The sequence below is a fragment of the Salvelinus alpinus genome, chromosome 2, assembly GCF_045679555.1.
Source record: "Salvelinus alpinus chromosome 2, SLU_Salpinus.1, whole genome shotgun sequence".
Classification (NCBI taxonomy): domain Eukaryota; kingdom Metazoa; phylum Chordata; class Actinopteri; order Salmoniformes; family Salmonidae; genus Salvelinus; species Salvelinus alpinus.
This window is the reverse complement of record NC_092087.1, coordinates 109,985,867-110,002,368: the sequence shown is the minus strand read 5'-3', so window position 1 is coordinate 110,002,368 and position 16,502 is coordinate 109,985,867. Positions and strand designations below refer to the sequence as shown.

The window sequence follows — 16,502 nt, the reverse complement described above, 5'->3', positions numbered from 1 at the left end:
ATTATAATATATAGTTTACGTCACACAAGCGTCATTGTATTAAAGTCGCACATCTCCATCGCAGTCAGAGGTTCAGACTGAGCGTTACCCACTCCAGTCAACAGATGGCGGTGTTCGATTTTAAGGCAATGCTGTTAGTGTGACGTATAATCTAGTGGACGGAACGCAATGCTGTTAGTGTGACGTATAATCTAGTGGACCGAACGCTTCTTTCAGCAGCAGCAACAGTTATTCAGCCACCTCGGTAGCTTGCTCGACAAAATAGACGAACCCATAAAGCTCTTTAGACGCTTTAGTGTATATTAGCCACTGTATTTTAAACCCTTGTCTGTCGTCTAGTTAGTTAGTTATCCTATTTAATTTCATATTTACGGTGTTGTTGTTATTATTCAGCTAGCGGGCTGGTTAAGTTAGCATTAGCCTAGCTAGCTAACATCTCCGACCATGAGTTCACTAAATTACTCTCTTCCTGCTGAAGAAGAGACGGTCTGCTGTACGGAGAAAGAAGCTCTCATCAAAGAGGAGGAGGAAGAGAAGGATGTTACAATACAAAAACAAGTAGAGGGTGAGGTTGTTACCCTGAAACAAGAAGAGAAAGACGTTTCAGTGAAAGAGGAGGAGGGTGTTACAGTAAAAGATGAGGAGGATTCAGTTTTTGAAGTGAAAGCGCAGGATGGGGAGAATACGGTCTCATCGGAAGAAGAGGAGGAAGAAACTGGATATCTGGACCCGATTTCCCAAACGCAATTTAAGGCATCCAGTGGTTCTAAAGATGAACTTAGCCATAAGATGGTTTTGAGAAACCGGGCCGTGATTACCACTGGTAAGTACTGTCTTAAATACAGAGGTACAAACTCTGCAGTTGTTGAACTGATGTTTGGTGTTAAAGGGGAAATCTGCAATTGCTACATCCATATTTTGCCATTGATTCTTGGAGAATATAACACATGCCTCATGAGCTTAGTTAAACTGTTGTACCCCATCAGAACCCCAAATAAGCTTTTTTTACTCCAATGTTTAGAAACAATGTGTATCAACAGCCTCAACATGGTTAACTATAATGTTGATATCATGGATGGTCAGTCCTTTCATCCATAGGTCTGTCTATGAATTTGAGAGTAGTTAAATGTCTCCAGGCCCATCATCATCTTATTACCAAAACAGTGGTGGAATGACTGCTTTGTTATTGTTTCAACTTCAGATTGTTTGATTGATGTGTGGCTTTTTTAAAGGGACAACCTAGTATTTAAACAGCAACAAAATGGCTGCCAAGAGACTTGGTTTGGTAAACAGCTGAGGGATGGGGCTGGAGAAATGTAACCACTCTCAAATTCATAGAGAAAGCTATTGTAGCAACCCTAACTCAACACCTAGCGAACTCGTCAAGAAGTTCAGACATCTTGGTGTAACAGTTATAAGGTGTTGGCTTGACAGTCGCTGGACCCAGGTTTGAGTCCAGCTCAGGGCTACCCCCTGAATTCACTACACTATGAATACAAGGACTGGCCATGCATGATGTCATAATGATAGTTTAACCAGGTTTCTAGGATATATAGTATATTCTAGAATTCATCCATGATGTCATAATGGTAGTTTAACCAGGTTTCTAGGCTATATAGTATATTCTAGAATTGCCAGTGAAGATTTCCTGTGAAGGCAAATTATTAGAGCTGTTGATAAGTCATTGTATAATATTCAGCCAATTTTTTGTCATGCCTTTACATTAAAGGCAAGACATACCTAGAAGCAATTACATTCATGAATTGGTTTGAAACCTTTGTTTTAAACCCTTCTCAAAGTTGGTGCCTTGATGGATTTGTAAAAAATGGTTTATCATGAAACACTGTTTTTTAAATTTATTTGAATGTAACCCTTATTTCAGTTAAGTCAGTTAAGAACAAATTCTTATTTACAATGACTGCCTACACCGGACGATGCTGGGCCAATTGTGCGCCACCCTATGGGACTCCCAATCACGGCCGGTTGTGATACAGTCTGGATTTGATCCAGGGTGTCTGTAGTGGCGCCTCAAGCACTGAGATGCAGTGTCCGCTGCGCCACTCGGGAGCCCCAAAATCGTGTTCTAGTGCTGTCCCCAACTAAAATACATCTTGGTCAACCAAGAGTCATCTGTTCTTTCTACCAATCGCCCCATGTGTTTTTATAAAATCAAATATACGTACTGAACTTGTCTGATGCTTTAAGCATTCTGTTGGATCAAATAATTAAGACACACAAATGACTCGAAGTCATAACCGTCAGCATAACCTGACCAGAGGGAGCCGCTCGTCACTATAACCTGACCAGAGGGAGCCGGTCGTCAACATAACCTGACCAGAGGGAGCCGGTCGTCAACATAACCTGACCAGAGGGAGCCGGTCGTCAACATAACCGGACCAGAGGGAGCCGGTCATCAACACAACCCGACCAGAGGGAGCCGGTCGTCAACACAACCCGACCAGAGGGAGCCGGTCGTCAACACAACCCGACCAGAGGGAGCCGGTCGTCAACACAACCCGACCAGAGGGAGCCGGTCGTCAACACAACCCGACCAGAGGGAGCCGGTCGTCAACACAACCCGACCAGAGGGAGCCGGTCGTCAACACAACCCGACCAGAGGGAGCCGGTCGTCAACACAACCCGACCAGAGGGAGCCGCTCGTCAACACAACCCGACCAGAGGGAGCCGCTCGTCAACACAACCCGACCAGAGGGAGCCGCTCGTCAACACAACCCGACCAGAGGGAGCCGGTCGTCAACACAACCCGACCAGAGGGGGCCTCTCGTCAACATAACCCGACCAGAGGGAGCCGCTCGTCAACATAACCCGACCAGAGGGAGCCGCTCGTCAACATAACCCGACCAGAGGGAGCCGCTCGTCAACATAACCCGACCAGAGGGAGCCGCTCGTCAACATAACCCGACCAGAGGGAGCCGCTCGTCAACATAACCCGACCAGAGGGAGCCGCTCGTCAACATAACCCGACCAGAGGGTGCCGCTCGTCAACATAACCCGACCAGAGGGAGCCGCTCGTCAACATAACCCGACCAGAGGGAGCCGCTCGTCAACATAACCCGACCAGAGGGAGCCGCTCGTCAACATAACCCGACCAGAGGGAGCCGCTCGTCAACATAACCCGACCAGAGGGAGCCGCTCGTCAACACAACCCGACCAGAGGGAGCCGCTCGTCAACACAACCCGACCAGAGGGAGCCGCTCGTCAACACAACCCGACCAGAGGGAGCCGCTCGTCAACACAACCCGACCAGAGGGAGCCGCTCGTCAACACAACCCGACCAGAGGGAGCCGCTCGTCAACACAACCCGACCAGAGGGAGCCGCTCGTCAACACAACCCGACCAGAGGGAGCCGCTCGTCAACACAACCCGACCAGAGGGAGCCGCTCGTCAACACAACCCGACCAGAGGGAGCCGCTCGTCAACACAACCCGACCAGAGGGAGCCGGTCGTCAACATAACCCGACCAGGGGGAGCCGGTCGTCAACATAACCTGACCAGAGGGATTCGCCCCTCCGCTGCTGGACTTCGTAAATTCTGCCGTTCTGCTACTTAAGTTTTCAGTAGTAGACTAATAGTCTACAGATAGATAGACTATTTCAAACAAAAGACAATGAATAAATTGACAAAACTGACGCATCTTGTAGGATCAGGTCTGGGTGGTCTGCAGGGGGCTGTTTCATTTAGTATCCGTTTGGGTCGGCATCGGGAATGATTGTATTTCCCCATAGTATGTTGTACCGAAGTTGAATGACTGAAAGGGAGTGTAACTTTGATTAAAATTGCACTTCCCTGAAGGAGGGAAATGAGGTACAACACCTGTTTGTCCCCGCCCTTTCCTGTGTCGGTGAAGAGCGGTATTAAAGAGCGGAATAAATCCAAGCCTCTCATCACCTATGGGCGGTGGGGCTTCCAGCAAGGCGTGGATTTGATCGTATGTTGTACCTAGTTTCCCTCCTTCAGGGAACAGTAGTTATAGTCATAACGTTACGCTTGTCATATGATGAACTTCAACTTAAATACGGGATATTGCTGTCGGACAATTTTTTTGTATTCTGAAATGCACTCGACCCACTTATCATTTAGTGGCTCCTTATGTTACGCTGGGAAAACCGTTTTCATGGGCACAGAAATACTAAATAATTTCAGAGTTTGCTAAATCCAATGGTTTTTAACTGAGTCATCTTGTAATCCAAGATGGCGTGTAGCAGTAAGACGTGTTTGTTGTTGTAAATGTTATCTTTTTTTGTATATATTGCAATATATTTCAATCTTTTTTTCCATTTTTTTAATTACATATACCTTCCGGCAACCCGCCTCACCCAATGTGATACGGATCTGCTATTTTTTTTAGACCTTATAGCTAGAACCTCCATCAGAAGCTAGCTATCAGAAGCTAACCTGCTAATTAGCTACTAGCTATTTAGTCATTGTTAGCCACTGCTAGCGGCCTTTCTCTTTTTTAGCTCAGACACCAGCCGCTTTTAGCCTGGATAACACCTGGCAGTCTGCACAGCGCGATATCAACCCTGAGCATATCGGACTGTTTTTCTCCACTACATCACCGTATTCCTGCCGTAAGCTCTGGACCATTACACCAGATAATCGCAGCTGGCTAGCTGCTACCGAGTGGCCCAGCCTCGACGCTAGCCTTGAGCCAGGCCCATCTCCCGGCCTGCTTAGTGGACCCTATGATCACTCGGCTACACAGCTGATGCCTCCCAGACTCTTCACTAAGACAACTAGAAGCCACTACACTACACCAGTTAGCCTCGAGCCAGGTGCATCTCCCGGCTAGCAAACAAATAACTCCAGCTACAATACCTCTTTTGCCAATTGGCCTGGACCCTTTGTCGACACAGAGCCCCGCCGATCCATCACGACTGGTCTGCCGACTCAATTCCGTCAGATGTGCCCTCAACCGGCCTTTGCCAGACGTCGGTGACGCTCTTGTCCCGAAGCTAGCACCAGTTAGCCTCGAGCCAGGCGCATCTCCCAGCTAGCATAGTAACGACTACCTAACGGGTTCCCTGGTTCATATATTGCTGTTCACTGGACCCTATGATCACTTGGCTACATAGCTGATGCCTGCTGGACTGTTCATTAGTCACGGTTCTCCATTTTGTTTATTTTGTTTATCTGTCGGCCCCAGCCTCGAACTCAGGCCCAGTGTGTAGTTAATTGACCCTCTCTGCCCATTCATTGCCATTTTACGTGTTGCTGTTGTCTTAGCTGATTAACTGTTTCTTACCCGTTGTTGTCTTAGCTAGCTCTCCCAATCAACACCTGTGATTGCTTTATGCCTCGCTTTATGTCTCTCTAATGTCAATATGCCTTGTATACTGTTTTTAGTTATCATTGTTTTATTTTACTGCGGAGCCCCTAGTCCCACTCTACATGCCTCAGAGAACTCTTTTGTCCCACCTCCACACTTCCGGTGACCTCACCTAGCATAACTCCAGAGATGCAACCTCTCTTATTGTTACTCAATGCCTAGGTTTACCTCCACTGTACTCGCACGCTACCATACCCCTGTCTGTACATTATGCCTTGAATCTATCATACCACGCCCAGAAATCTGCTCCTTTTATGTGATGTAGAGGTTAACCCAGGCCCTGTGTGTCCCCAGGCACTCTCATTTGTTGACTTCTGTATTCGAAAAAGCCTTGGTTTCATGCATGTTAACATCAGAAGCCTCCTTCCTAAGTTTGTTTTACTCACTGCTTTAGCACACTCCGCCAACTTTAATGTCCTTGCCATATCTAAATCCTGGCTTAGGAAGGCCACCAAAAATTCTGAAATTTCCATCCCCAACTACAACATTTTCCGTCAAGATAGAACTGTCAAAAAGAGAGTTGCAATCTACTGCAGAGATGGCCTGCAAAGAGTTCTTTCATACTTTACAGTCCATGCCCAAACAGTTCGAGCTTCTAATTTAAAAAATGAATCTTTCCAGAAATAAGTCTCTCACTGTTGCCACCTGTTATAGACCCCCCTCAGCTCCCAGCTGTGCCCTGGACACCATATGTGAATTGATTGCCCTCCCATCTATCTTCAGAGTCCGTTCTATTAGGTGACCTAAACTGGGATATGCTTAACACCCCGGCCGTCCTACAATCCAAGCTAGATGCCCTCAATCTCACACAAATTATCAAGGAACCCACCAGGTACAACCCTAAATCCGTAAACATGGGCATCCTCATAGATATTATCCTGACCAACTTGCCCTCCAAATACACCTCTGCTGTTTTCGATCAGGATCTCAGCAATCATTGCCTGCATCCGTTATGGGTCCGCGGTCAAACGATCACCCCTCATCACTGTCAAACGCTCCCTTAAACACTTCTGCAAGCAGGCCTTTCTAATCGACCTGGCCCGGGTATCTTGGAAGGATTTTGACCTCATCCCGTCAGTAGAGGATGCCTGGTTAATCTTTAAAAGTAATTTCCTCACCATCTTAAATAAGCATGCCCCTTTCAAAAAATGTGTAACTAAGAACAGATATTGCCCATGGTTCGCTCCAGACCTGACTGCCCTCGACCAGCACGAAAACATCCTGTGGCGTACTGCACGAGCATCGAATGTCCCCGCGATATGCAACTTTTCAGAGAAGTCAGGAACCAATACACACAGTCAGTTAAGAAAGCAAAGGCTAGCTTTTTCAAACAGAAATTTGCATCCTGTTGCTCTAACTCCAAAAAGTTCTGGGACACTGTAAAGTCCATGGAGAATAAGAGCACCTCATCCCAGCTGCCCACTGCACCAAGGCTAGGAAACACTGTCACCACCGATAACTCCACGATAATCGAGAATTTCAATAAGCATTTCTCTACGGCTGGCCATGCTTTCCTCCTGGCTACCCCAACCCCTGCCAACAGCTCCGCACCCCCCGCAGCTACTTGCCAAAGCCTCCCTAGCTTCTCCTTCACCCAGTGTCCCACTATAATTGAGAATTTCAATATGCATTTTTCTACGGCTGGACATGCTTTCCACCTGCACCCCTACCCCGGTCAACTGCCCGGCACCCTCAACAGCAACCCGCCAAAGCCACCACCATTTCTCCTTTACCCAGCTAATGTTCTGAAAGAGCTGCAACATCTGGACCCCTACAAATCAGCCGGGCTAGACAGTCTGGACCCTCTTTCTAAAATTATCTGCCGAAATTGTTGCAACCCCTATTACTAGTCTGTTCAACCTCTCTTTCGTATCGTCTGAGATTCCCAAATATTGGAAAGCTGCCGCGGTCATCCCCCTCTTCAAAGGGGGAGACACTCTAGACCAAAACTGCTACAGACCTATATCTATTCTACCCTGCCTTTCTAAGGTCTTCAAAAGCCAAGTTAACAAACAGATCACTGACCATTTTGAATCCCACCATACCTTCTCTGCTATGCAATCTGGTTTCAGCGCTGGTCATGGGTGCACCTCAGATATGCTCAAGGTACTAAACGATATCATAACCGCCATCGATAAAAGACAGTACTGTGCAGCCGTCTTCATCGGCCTGGCCAAGGCTTTCGACTCTGTCAATCACCGTGTTCTTATCGGCAGACTCAACAGCATGGGTTTCTCAAAAGACTGACTCGCCTGGTTCACCAACTAACAAACTAACAAACCTCCAAACGAGCTTCAATGACATACAACACTCCTTCTGTGGCCTCCAACTGCCCTTAAAAGCAAGTAAAACTAAATGCATGCTCTTCAACCGATCGCTGCCCGCACCCGCCCACCCGACTAGCATCACTACTCTGGACAGTTCTGACTTAGAATATGTGGACAACTACAAATACCTAGGTGTCTGGTTAGACTGTAAACTCTCCTTCCAGACTCACATTAACCTTTCACGGCTACTAACCCCGGATCCGGGAGCACCCCCCACTCCCCCCCCACTGAGTAGCATAGCTAGCATAGCGTCACAAGTAAATTGTAGCATCTAAATATCATTAAATCACAAGTCCAAGACACCAGATGAAAGATACAGATCTTGTGAATAAAGCCACCATTTCAGATTTTTAAAATGTTTTACAGGGAAGACACAATATGTAAATCTATTAGCTAACCACGTTAGCAAAATACACCACTTTTCTTTGTCCACCATTTTTTCTCAACACCACTAGCTATCACCAATTCGGCTAAACTAAGATATTGATAGCCACAAACCAAGAAAAAAACTCATCAGATGACAGTCTGATAACATATTTATGGTATAGGATAGGTTTTGTTAGAAAAATGTGCATATTTCACATATTCACAGTTTACAATTGCACCGACCATCACAACTCGACTAGAATTACTGCAGAGAGCAACGTGTATGACCAATTTACTCATTATAAAACATTTCATAAAAATAGACAAAGCATAGCATTGGAAAGACACAGATCTTGTGATTTCAGACAATATTTCAGATTTTCTAAGCGTTTTACAGCGAAAACACAATAAATCGATAAGTTAGCATACCACATGTGCAAACGTTACCAGAGCATCGATTCAAGCCAAAGAGAGGGATAACGTAATCATCGCCAAAATATATTAATTTTTTCACTAACCTTCTCAGAATTCTTCCGATGACACTCCTGTAACATTGTACAACATACATATACAGTTTGTTCGAAAATGTGCATATTTAGCCATAAAAAACCGTGGTTATACAATGACAATACTAGCTATGTAGCCTGAAAATGTCGGTCACCATCTTTCACAGTTGTCTCTATTCATAAACTTGACTAAAAAAATATAAGTTGGACAGCTATCGAAAGACAAATTAGTTCTTAATGCAATCGCTGATTTACATTTCTAAAATTATCCTTACTTTCTTATACAGCGTTCGCCAAGAGAAGCTATAACAAACAAAATGGCGTAATATGCGTTTAAAATATTTCGACAGAACAACGATTTATCATATTAAATATTTCTTACTATGAGGTGATTTTCCATCAGATTCTTGGGCAATGTATCCTTTCTTGGGTCTAATCTTCTTTTGGTCGATAGATGTCCTCTGGCCTTCGAAATGTCCACTAACGATCGACCGGAACCCCGAAACGTGCCCAAAGGTTCAGAGTGCACGACAAAGAAATTCCTCAAAATCGCACTAAACGGATATAAATTGCTATAAAACGGTTAAAATTAACTACATTATGATGTTTCTAACAACTATAACGAGTAAAAAGGTGACCGGAGAAATATCACTGGCTAAACAACCATTTGGAAGGAGGCAGGTCTGAAGTCCATCTTGCGCATGACGCATGCAGGAAAAGAATGGTACTTCCACGTTTTCGTGTTTTATAGTGGCTCTGATTGCGCAATCGACCCCATTCAAAGCGTCATCACGTACTGACACCCAGAGGAAGACGTAGGCAGTGTCGGTTTCTCCATAGAAACCATAGGCACCTTAAAACCGACCCCAGATCAGTGGTCAAAATTTCTGAAAATCTGACTCCCTGTGAGGAAAAGTGATGTAGAAGTAGTTCTGTACCACTCAGAGACAAAATTCCAACGGCTATAGAAACTAGAGACTGTTTTCTATCCAATAATAACAATAATATGCATATTGTACGATCAAGAATTGAGCACGAGGCAGTTTAATTTGGAGACCAAAATATGCTAATGCGAAACAGCACCCCCTATAGTAGCAAGAAGTTAAGCATCTCCAATCCAAAATTTAATCTAGAATTGGCTTCCTATTTCGCAACAAAGCCTCCTTCACTCATGCTGCCAAACATACCCTCGTAAAACAGATCGGCGGTGTCATTTACAAAATAGTCTCCAACACTCTACTCAGCAAACTGGATGCAGTCTATCACAGTGCCATCCGTTTTGTCACTAATACCCCATATACCACCCACCACTGCGACCTGTATGCTCTTGTTGGCTGGCCCTCGCTAAATATTAGTCGCCAAAACAATTGGCTCCAGGTCATCTGTAAATCTTTGCTGGGTAAAGCTCCACCTTATCTCAGCTCACTGGTCACCATAGCAACACCCACTCGTAGCACGCGCTCCAGCACGTATATCTCACAGTTCATCCCCAAAGCCAACACCTCCTTTGACCGTCTTTCCTTCCAGTTCTCTGCTGCCACTGACTGGAACGAATTGCAAAAATCGCTGAAGTTGGAGACTTATATCTCCCTCACTAACTTTAAGCATCAGCTATCTGAGCAGCTTACCGATCGCTGCAGCTGTACACAGCCCATCTGTAAATAGCTCATCCAACTGCCTACCTCCCCATGTTTTTATTTACTTTTTTTGCTCTTTTGCACACCAGTATTTCTACTTGCACATCATCATCTGCACATCTCACTCCAGTGTTAATTTGCTAAATTGTAATTACTTCGCTACTATGGCCTATTTATTGCCTTACCTCCGTACTCCATTTGCACACACTGTATATAGATTTTTCTATTGTGTTATTGACTGTACGTTTGTTTATCCCACGTGTAACTCTGTGTTGTTTTTGTCACACTGCTTTGCTTTATCTTGGCCAGGTTGCAGTTGTATATGAGATCACGACATGCATCACGACATGCAACAACAACCAAAGTACTTCTTCATTCATTCCTCCGGTAAAGACAGTTATGCCGTGCTCCATGTTGGATCCAACATCCCTAACAAATTGATGTTTATAATGTTATTGTTTGCTTGATTTACTGTAGGGTCTCGTTAGTCTGTTTGCACACAGAGATACTTAGCTCATAATGTGTAGAGAACTGTTCCTTGATGGATAGACTATTGAACAACACGCACATCTATTTTCCTATATTTGTTCTTAGGTGAAGTTGTGGGTCCTACAGTGGGTCTATGTTATTGTTAGGTGAAGTTATGGGTTCTACAGTAGGTCTATGTTATTGTTAGGTGAAGTTATGGGTCCTACAGTAGGTCTATGTTGTTGTTGTTAGGTGAAGTTATGGGTTCTACAGTAGGTCTGTTATTGTTAGGTGAAGTTATGGGTCCTACAGTAGGTCTATGTTATTGTTAGGTGAAGTTATGGGTTCTACAGTAGGTCTGTTATTGTCAGGTGAAGTTATGGGTCCTACAGTAGGTCTATGTTGTTGTTAGGTGAAGTTATGGGTCCTACAGTAGGTCTATGTTGTTGTTCGGGGAAGTTATGGGCCAATTTGTTAAACACTTAATGTACAAACCCTCAGTTTCAGGCTGATGGCAAAGCTAGCTAAAGAGCATTTTCCTGGTTGAAGTGTTTTATAAGTATAAAGCAGTTGATTTGCGACAATAACACAAACATATTAAGCAGGAGATTCAAACGAGCCTAACAGTTGTAATCCAAAAGTAATGTGAAATGCACTCATAAACAACCTGTAAATGGAGGCTATTTTTGCTGTCAGCCTATGAGAACTCCCCTGCGTTTTCCCACACGTTGGTGAATTAGTGAATAGACACAGAACTTAATGTGAGTTTCCTTCAGTAGCACTCCTGATCTTGCGCTGATTATGCGCTGTAATATTCAGAATACATTGTGGAAAACTAAAATCTTTGCTCACCATTTTTGTTCCAGGCAGATATACTACATCCATAACTAGTGGTTTCCTCATTACCAGATATACTACATCCATAACTAGTGGTTTCCTCATTAGCAGATATACTACATCCATAACTAGTGGTTTCCTCATTACCAGATATACTACATCCATAACTAGTGGTTTCCTCATTAGCAGATATACTACATCCATAACTAGTGATTTCCTCATTAGCAGGGAGGTGTTTCTGCAATCAAATTGTGTGTGCATCGCCCTCGTGCTGCAATTTTAGCAAACACAGAAAGGGGCCTTTTTTGGAGATCAAAGGTCGTCTGGCACACTGCTTAGGTTTGACTGTCTTAAGACAATTGTAAAATAATTTAACAGACCTCTGGGCATCACCTTTGTTGTGGCCCTTTAACCGTCTGACTTTGTTGTTCACACAGGAGAGAGATGTGACTATCGTGGAATCTCTGGGGAGCCTCAACAGCCTCATGATGCTGACAAGGCAGAGAAGAGTCTCTCCAGATCAGAACTCCTCAAGAAACGCCAGCAGAGACCCACAGGGAAGAAATCTCACTGCTGCTCTGACTGTGGGAAATGTTGCAAATCTTCATCAGAACTTAAAATACACCAGAGAACACACACAGGAGAGAAACCTTATAGCTGTGATCAATGTGGGAAGAGTTTTACTAAATCTAGCTCTCTGACTGTACACCAGAGAACACACAAAGGAGAGAAACCATATGGCTGTGCTCAATGTGGGAAGAGTTTTACTACATCTAGCCATCTGACTGTACACCAGAGAACACACACAGGAGAGAAACCATATAGCTGTGATCAATGTGGGAAGAGTTTTGCTACATCTAGCCATCTGACTGCACACCAGAGAACACACACAGGAGAGAAACCATATAGCTGTGATCAATGTGGGAAGAGTTTTGCTAAATCTAGCTCCCTGACTACACACCAGAGAACACACACAGGAGAGAAACCATATAGCTGTGATCAATGTAGGAAGAGTTTTTCTACATCTAGCAATCTAACTAACCACCATAGAACACACACAGGAGATAATCCGTGCTGTGATCTATGTGGGAAGAGTTTTTCTACTCCTAGCTATCTAACTATACACCATAGAACACACACAGGAGAGAAACCTTATAGCTGTGATCAATGTAGGAAGAGTTTTTCTTCTTCTAGCTATCTAACTATACATCAAAGAACACACACAGGAGAGAAACCTTATAGCTGTGATCAATGTGGGAAGAGATTTTCTTCTTCTCGCTATCTAACTATACACCATAGAACACACACAAGAGAGAAACCATATAGCTGTGATCAATGTGGGAAGAGTTTTACTTGGCCAAAAAGCCTGAATATACACAAGCGGACACACACAGGGGAAGAGATACTCTGATAAAAGATCTCTGATTAAACATAAAGTTGTTTCATGATATCAATGAAATAATGTCACAATGTAGAATGTTTTAACATTGTTGTAGGAGTATTTTAATGTCTCAATGTAGAATATTTAGTAGGAATATTTTAATGATGTCACAATGTAGAACCCTAAATGTTTGCCCCCTGTTCTATTGATTTCAACATGATATGGATATTAGCCTCAGGGGGAAAATACAGGCTCTGAATTGGAAGAGTACTATTTATGAGATTTAACAAAAAGTGACTAACACAAAAAAGAGTTGTGTTACACTTCCCACGTTGGAGACCCACTTGAATCAAAATGCAACACTTCAAAATGTAGCAAGCTGTTTTCTACAAATTGTCCTCTAACCAGGGATGTACACATTATTCCCAGATTCCGTGTGGTTTTTGAGCTGTTAGTTTTAACAGGACGTGCAACCTCATCTCCCTTCTGTCACACAATTGATTTCAACATGATATTGTTGAGTGATGACAAATAAGTGTTGTGTTCCTTTGTTTAGCGACCCCTAGATTTAAATGCATCACTCCAAAATGTAGCTGACTGTTTTCTGCAGGTTGTCTTCTAACCAGTGAGGTAAAATATATCTCCCATTTCCATGTGTTTTTTTAGTTGTGTTAGTTTCAACAGCAGGTGCAACCTGATTTCCCCCCTAATCGATATCAGTGATTTATTGCTACTTGTCAAAACAACAGCGTTTCTGGTGCTTGTGCAGTTTATAAGGAGCTTGTTTAAATAAATACAAGTAATATGATTATTGTGGCAGATGTTTGTGTATATAGTACATTTTACGTTTAGGTTTTCAATTTATCATAAACTGTTTCTGCATTTGGACTATTGATTTGGACACGTTTAAACTGTGACATTGGGGATATCCCACCTAGCAAAATGTCGTTGAAAATAAGACTATGCCCGACGTACAATATAAGTTTGGTTTTAGTTGAAAGTTGAAAAGAAAACGATTGAATTTCAACATACTTGCAGCCTATACACATGGACGCAGTATAATAAATCGGTCTATAATCAATTTTATTAACAATCCTAATAAATTGAGTCATAAATATAAAATATATTTGTTGTCCTAAGGGGAAGGTGTTACAGACTTTGGTTTTTCCATTTATGTTTTGAGGTTGGACTTTAGCACGTATAGCTCGTTAGCACGTATAGCTCATTAGCACGTAGGACGCACAGATTGGTGTCACCTCGTTAGTCAGTATGTGTTACACCTGTGCTGGCTTGTCCATCTCGTTAGTGGGAAGGTGTTTCACCTGAGCTGGTCCAGGTTCTATTTAAGAGTGTCTGGCCCAGTGCTCCAGTTGTCTTGATAGATGTGGAGAGTCAACACCTTTAGTTGCGCTACCTTTTTGGTTTGCTTCCTGTCTGTGAGTTTTTCTTTTGTTTGCCTCTTCTTGGGCATATTTAGTGGGTCTTATGGTGGGTGTCTTTTATGTCCAAGTTGTTGTTACTAGTCAACTTTCATTGGACACCCCTATAGTGACTTTCAGAGCCCATCCTAAAAAAAACAAGCTTGTGTTTGGGGATGGATATTGCATCCAATTAATATTTTAATCAATGGCATTTCCTTAGGGTGCTCATTGGTCTTTCAGTTGTTAGTCTTCTGTTTGTTGTAAATATAATATTTCTGTTTCTTTTCATTTTTGTATTTGTTTTTCCTGTGAAGCCATTGTGTTGCATCATGTCTGAAATGTGCTGTATAAATAAAGCTTGATTTGATTTCAACTAATGAACCCAATGACCGACCAATCAATAGACTCTGGGTCCCTCTTAGTATAAAAAACAGTATCACTTTTCCAGCATGCTGAAGGCGTGGTGGAGTGGTAAACACCACCCCCGGTTCTACCAGGGGCTTGAGGTGGTCTCCCACGGCTCTGCTGGTGGAGTGGTAAACACCACCCCCGGCTCTACCGGGGGCTTGAGGTGGTCTCCCACAGCTCTGCTGGTGGAGTGTTAAACACCACCCCCGGCTCTACCAGGGTCTTGAGGTGGTCTCCCACTGCTCTGCTTATGTCATGTTCTGTGGCCTTGCTGTTCCATTTCTTCACTGCCCCTGTAACACAGAAAGAAACACATTTAGTCATATTATATAAAACACTCAAAGTAATGGATATGGAGCATCTATGGCCTCCGTTACACCTGGCACCTAAATGTGACTTGTCATCTGATCACTCCAAGTGCATTCGGTTCAGATCTACCAGGATGGGCCTTTGACATAGTCTGGACGCAGTCAGGCACTGAATATGCATAAGTAATGTAAAGAGATGGGGTGTTTCTAACTAAATGCTTGTGTTTCTAGCTCCAACAGTACAGTAATATCTAACTAAATGCTTGTGTTCCTAGCTCCAACAGTGCAGTAATATCTAACAATTTCACAACAAATACCTAATAGACACAAATCTAAGTAAAGGAATAAGAATATATAAAAATATGGACGAGTGATGTCAGAGGGGCATAGACTGATACAATAGATAAGATACAGTAGAATAGGATAGAATACAGTATATACATATGAGATGAGTAATACATAGACTAAGATACAGTAGAATAGGACAGAATACAGTATATACATATGAGATGAGTAATACATAGACTAAGATACAGTAGAATAGGATAGAATACAGTATATACATATGAGATGAGTAATACATAGACTAAGATACAGTAGAATAGGATAGAATACAGTATATACATATGAGATGAGTAATACATAGACTAAGATACAGTAGAATAGGATAGAATACAGTATATAGAATAGAATAGGATAGAATACAGTATATATATATGAGATGAGTAATACATAGACTAAGATACAGTAGAATAGGATAGAATACAGTATATACATATGAGATGAGTAATGGCAGATATGTAAACATTATTAAAGTGATTAGTGTTCCATTCCTTAAAGTGGCCAATGATTTAAAGTCTATGTATGTAGGCAGCAGCCTCTGTGTGTTAGTGATGGCTATTTAACAGTCTGATGGCCTTGAGATTGAAAAACAGCTTCTGTCTCTCGATCCCAGCTTTGATGCACCTGTACTGACCTCGCCTTCTGGATGATAGCGGGCTGAACAGGCAGTGGCCGGGTAATAACAAAGAACAAATGTGTGTGTCTGAGGGGAAATTCACTTTCATACAGCCAAAAGGGGTGAGAAATTACACCAATATACTCATGTAAATAAACATGGATGATGGAACATATTCCCTTTTTCTGACGTGATGAACCGCTAAGGGGACACACATATTTACCATCTAAACCATGTGTGACCTCTCACCTCTCTGGCTGTAGAAGTGTTCTTCCTAACCAGTCCCTCAACAGCTCTCTGACTGAGCTCCACCCTCACTGGGTCTTCAGAGGAGAGGAAGGCTGAGGAGGGATGGAAGGATGAATGGATCAGTCAGTCAATAAAATGTAGAGCTGCTGTCTGACAAAATCCCTATTATAGTAGTTCATTAAAGTAAATATGGCTTTATGACTGCTGAATACCAACTATCAATCACTTAGATCATGTATTTTCAGGTAGAGATACATCCTTGGGACGTCCCTAGCCCGTTGAAGTT

The 16,502-nt window shown here is 43.1% G+C and overlaps 2 protein-coding genes across 3 annotated transcripts in view; one reads left to right on the top strand and one right to left on the bottom strand.

Annotated features, from left to right (window-relative positions):
- LOC139548267 (zinc finger protein ZFP2-like) overlaps window positions 1-16,502 on the bottom strand; it is a 211,544-nt gene that overhangs the window by 46,430 nt on the left and 148,612 nt on the right. The window lies entirely within an intron of this gene.
- Window positions 445-13,686, top strand: LOC139552243 (zinc finger protein 180-like). The gene is made up of 2 exons (XM_071363787.1): window positions 445-565; window positions 11,929-13,686. The coding sequence occupies exons 1-2, from the start codon at window positions 445-447 to the stop codon at window positions 12,900-12,902; spliced, it is 1,095 nt and encodes a 364-aa protein (XP_071219888.1). The 3' UTR covers window positions 12,903-13,686.

Bases quoted from the DNA above. Each gene is read 5' to 3' on its own strand.
- LOC139552243 (XM_071363787.1), top strand. From the start codon at position 445: ATGAGTTCACTAAATTACTCTCTTCCTGCTGAAGAAGAGACGGTCTGC. The intron at 566-11,928 runs GTGAGGTTGTTA...TTGTTCACACAG, and splicing joins AATACAAAAACAAGTAGAGG to GAGAGAGATGTGACTATCGT.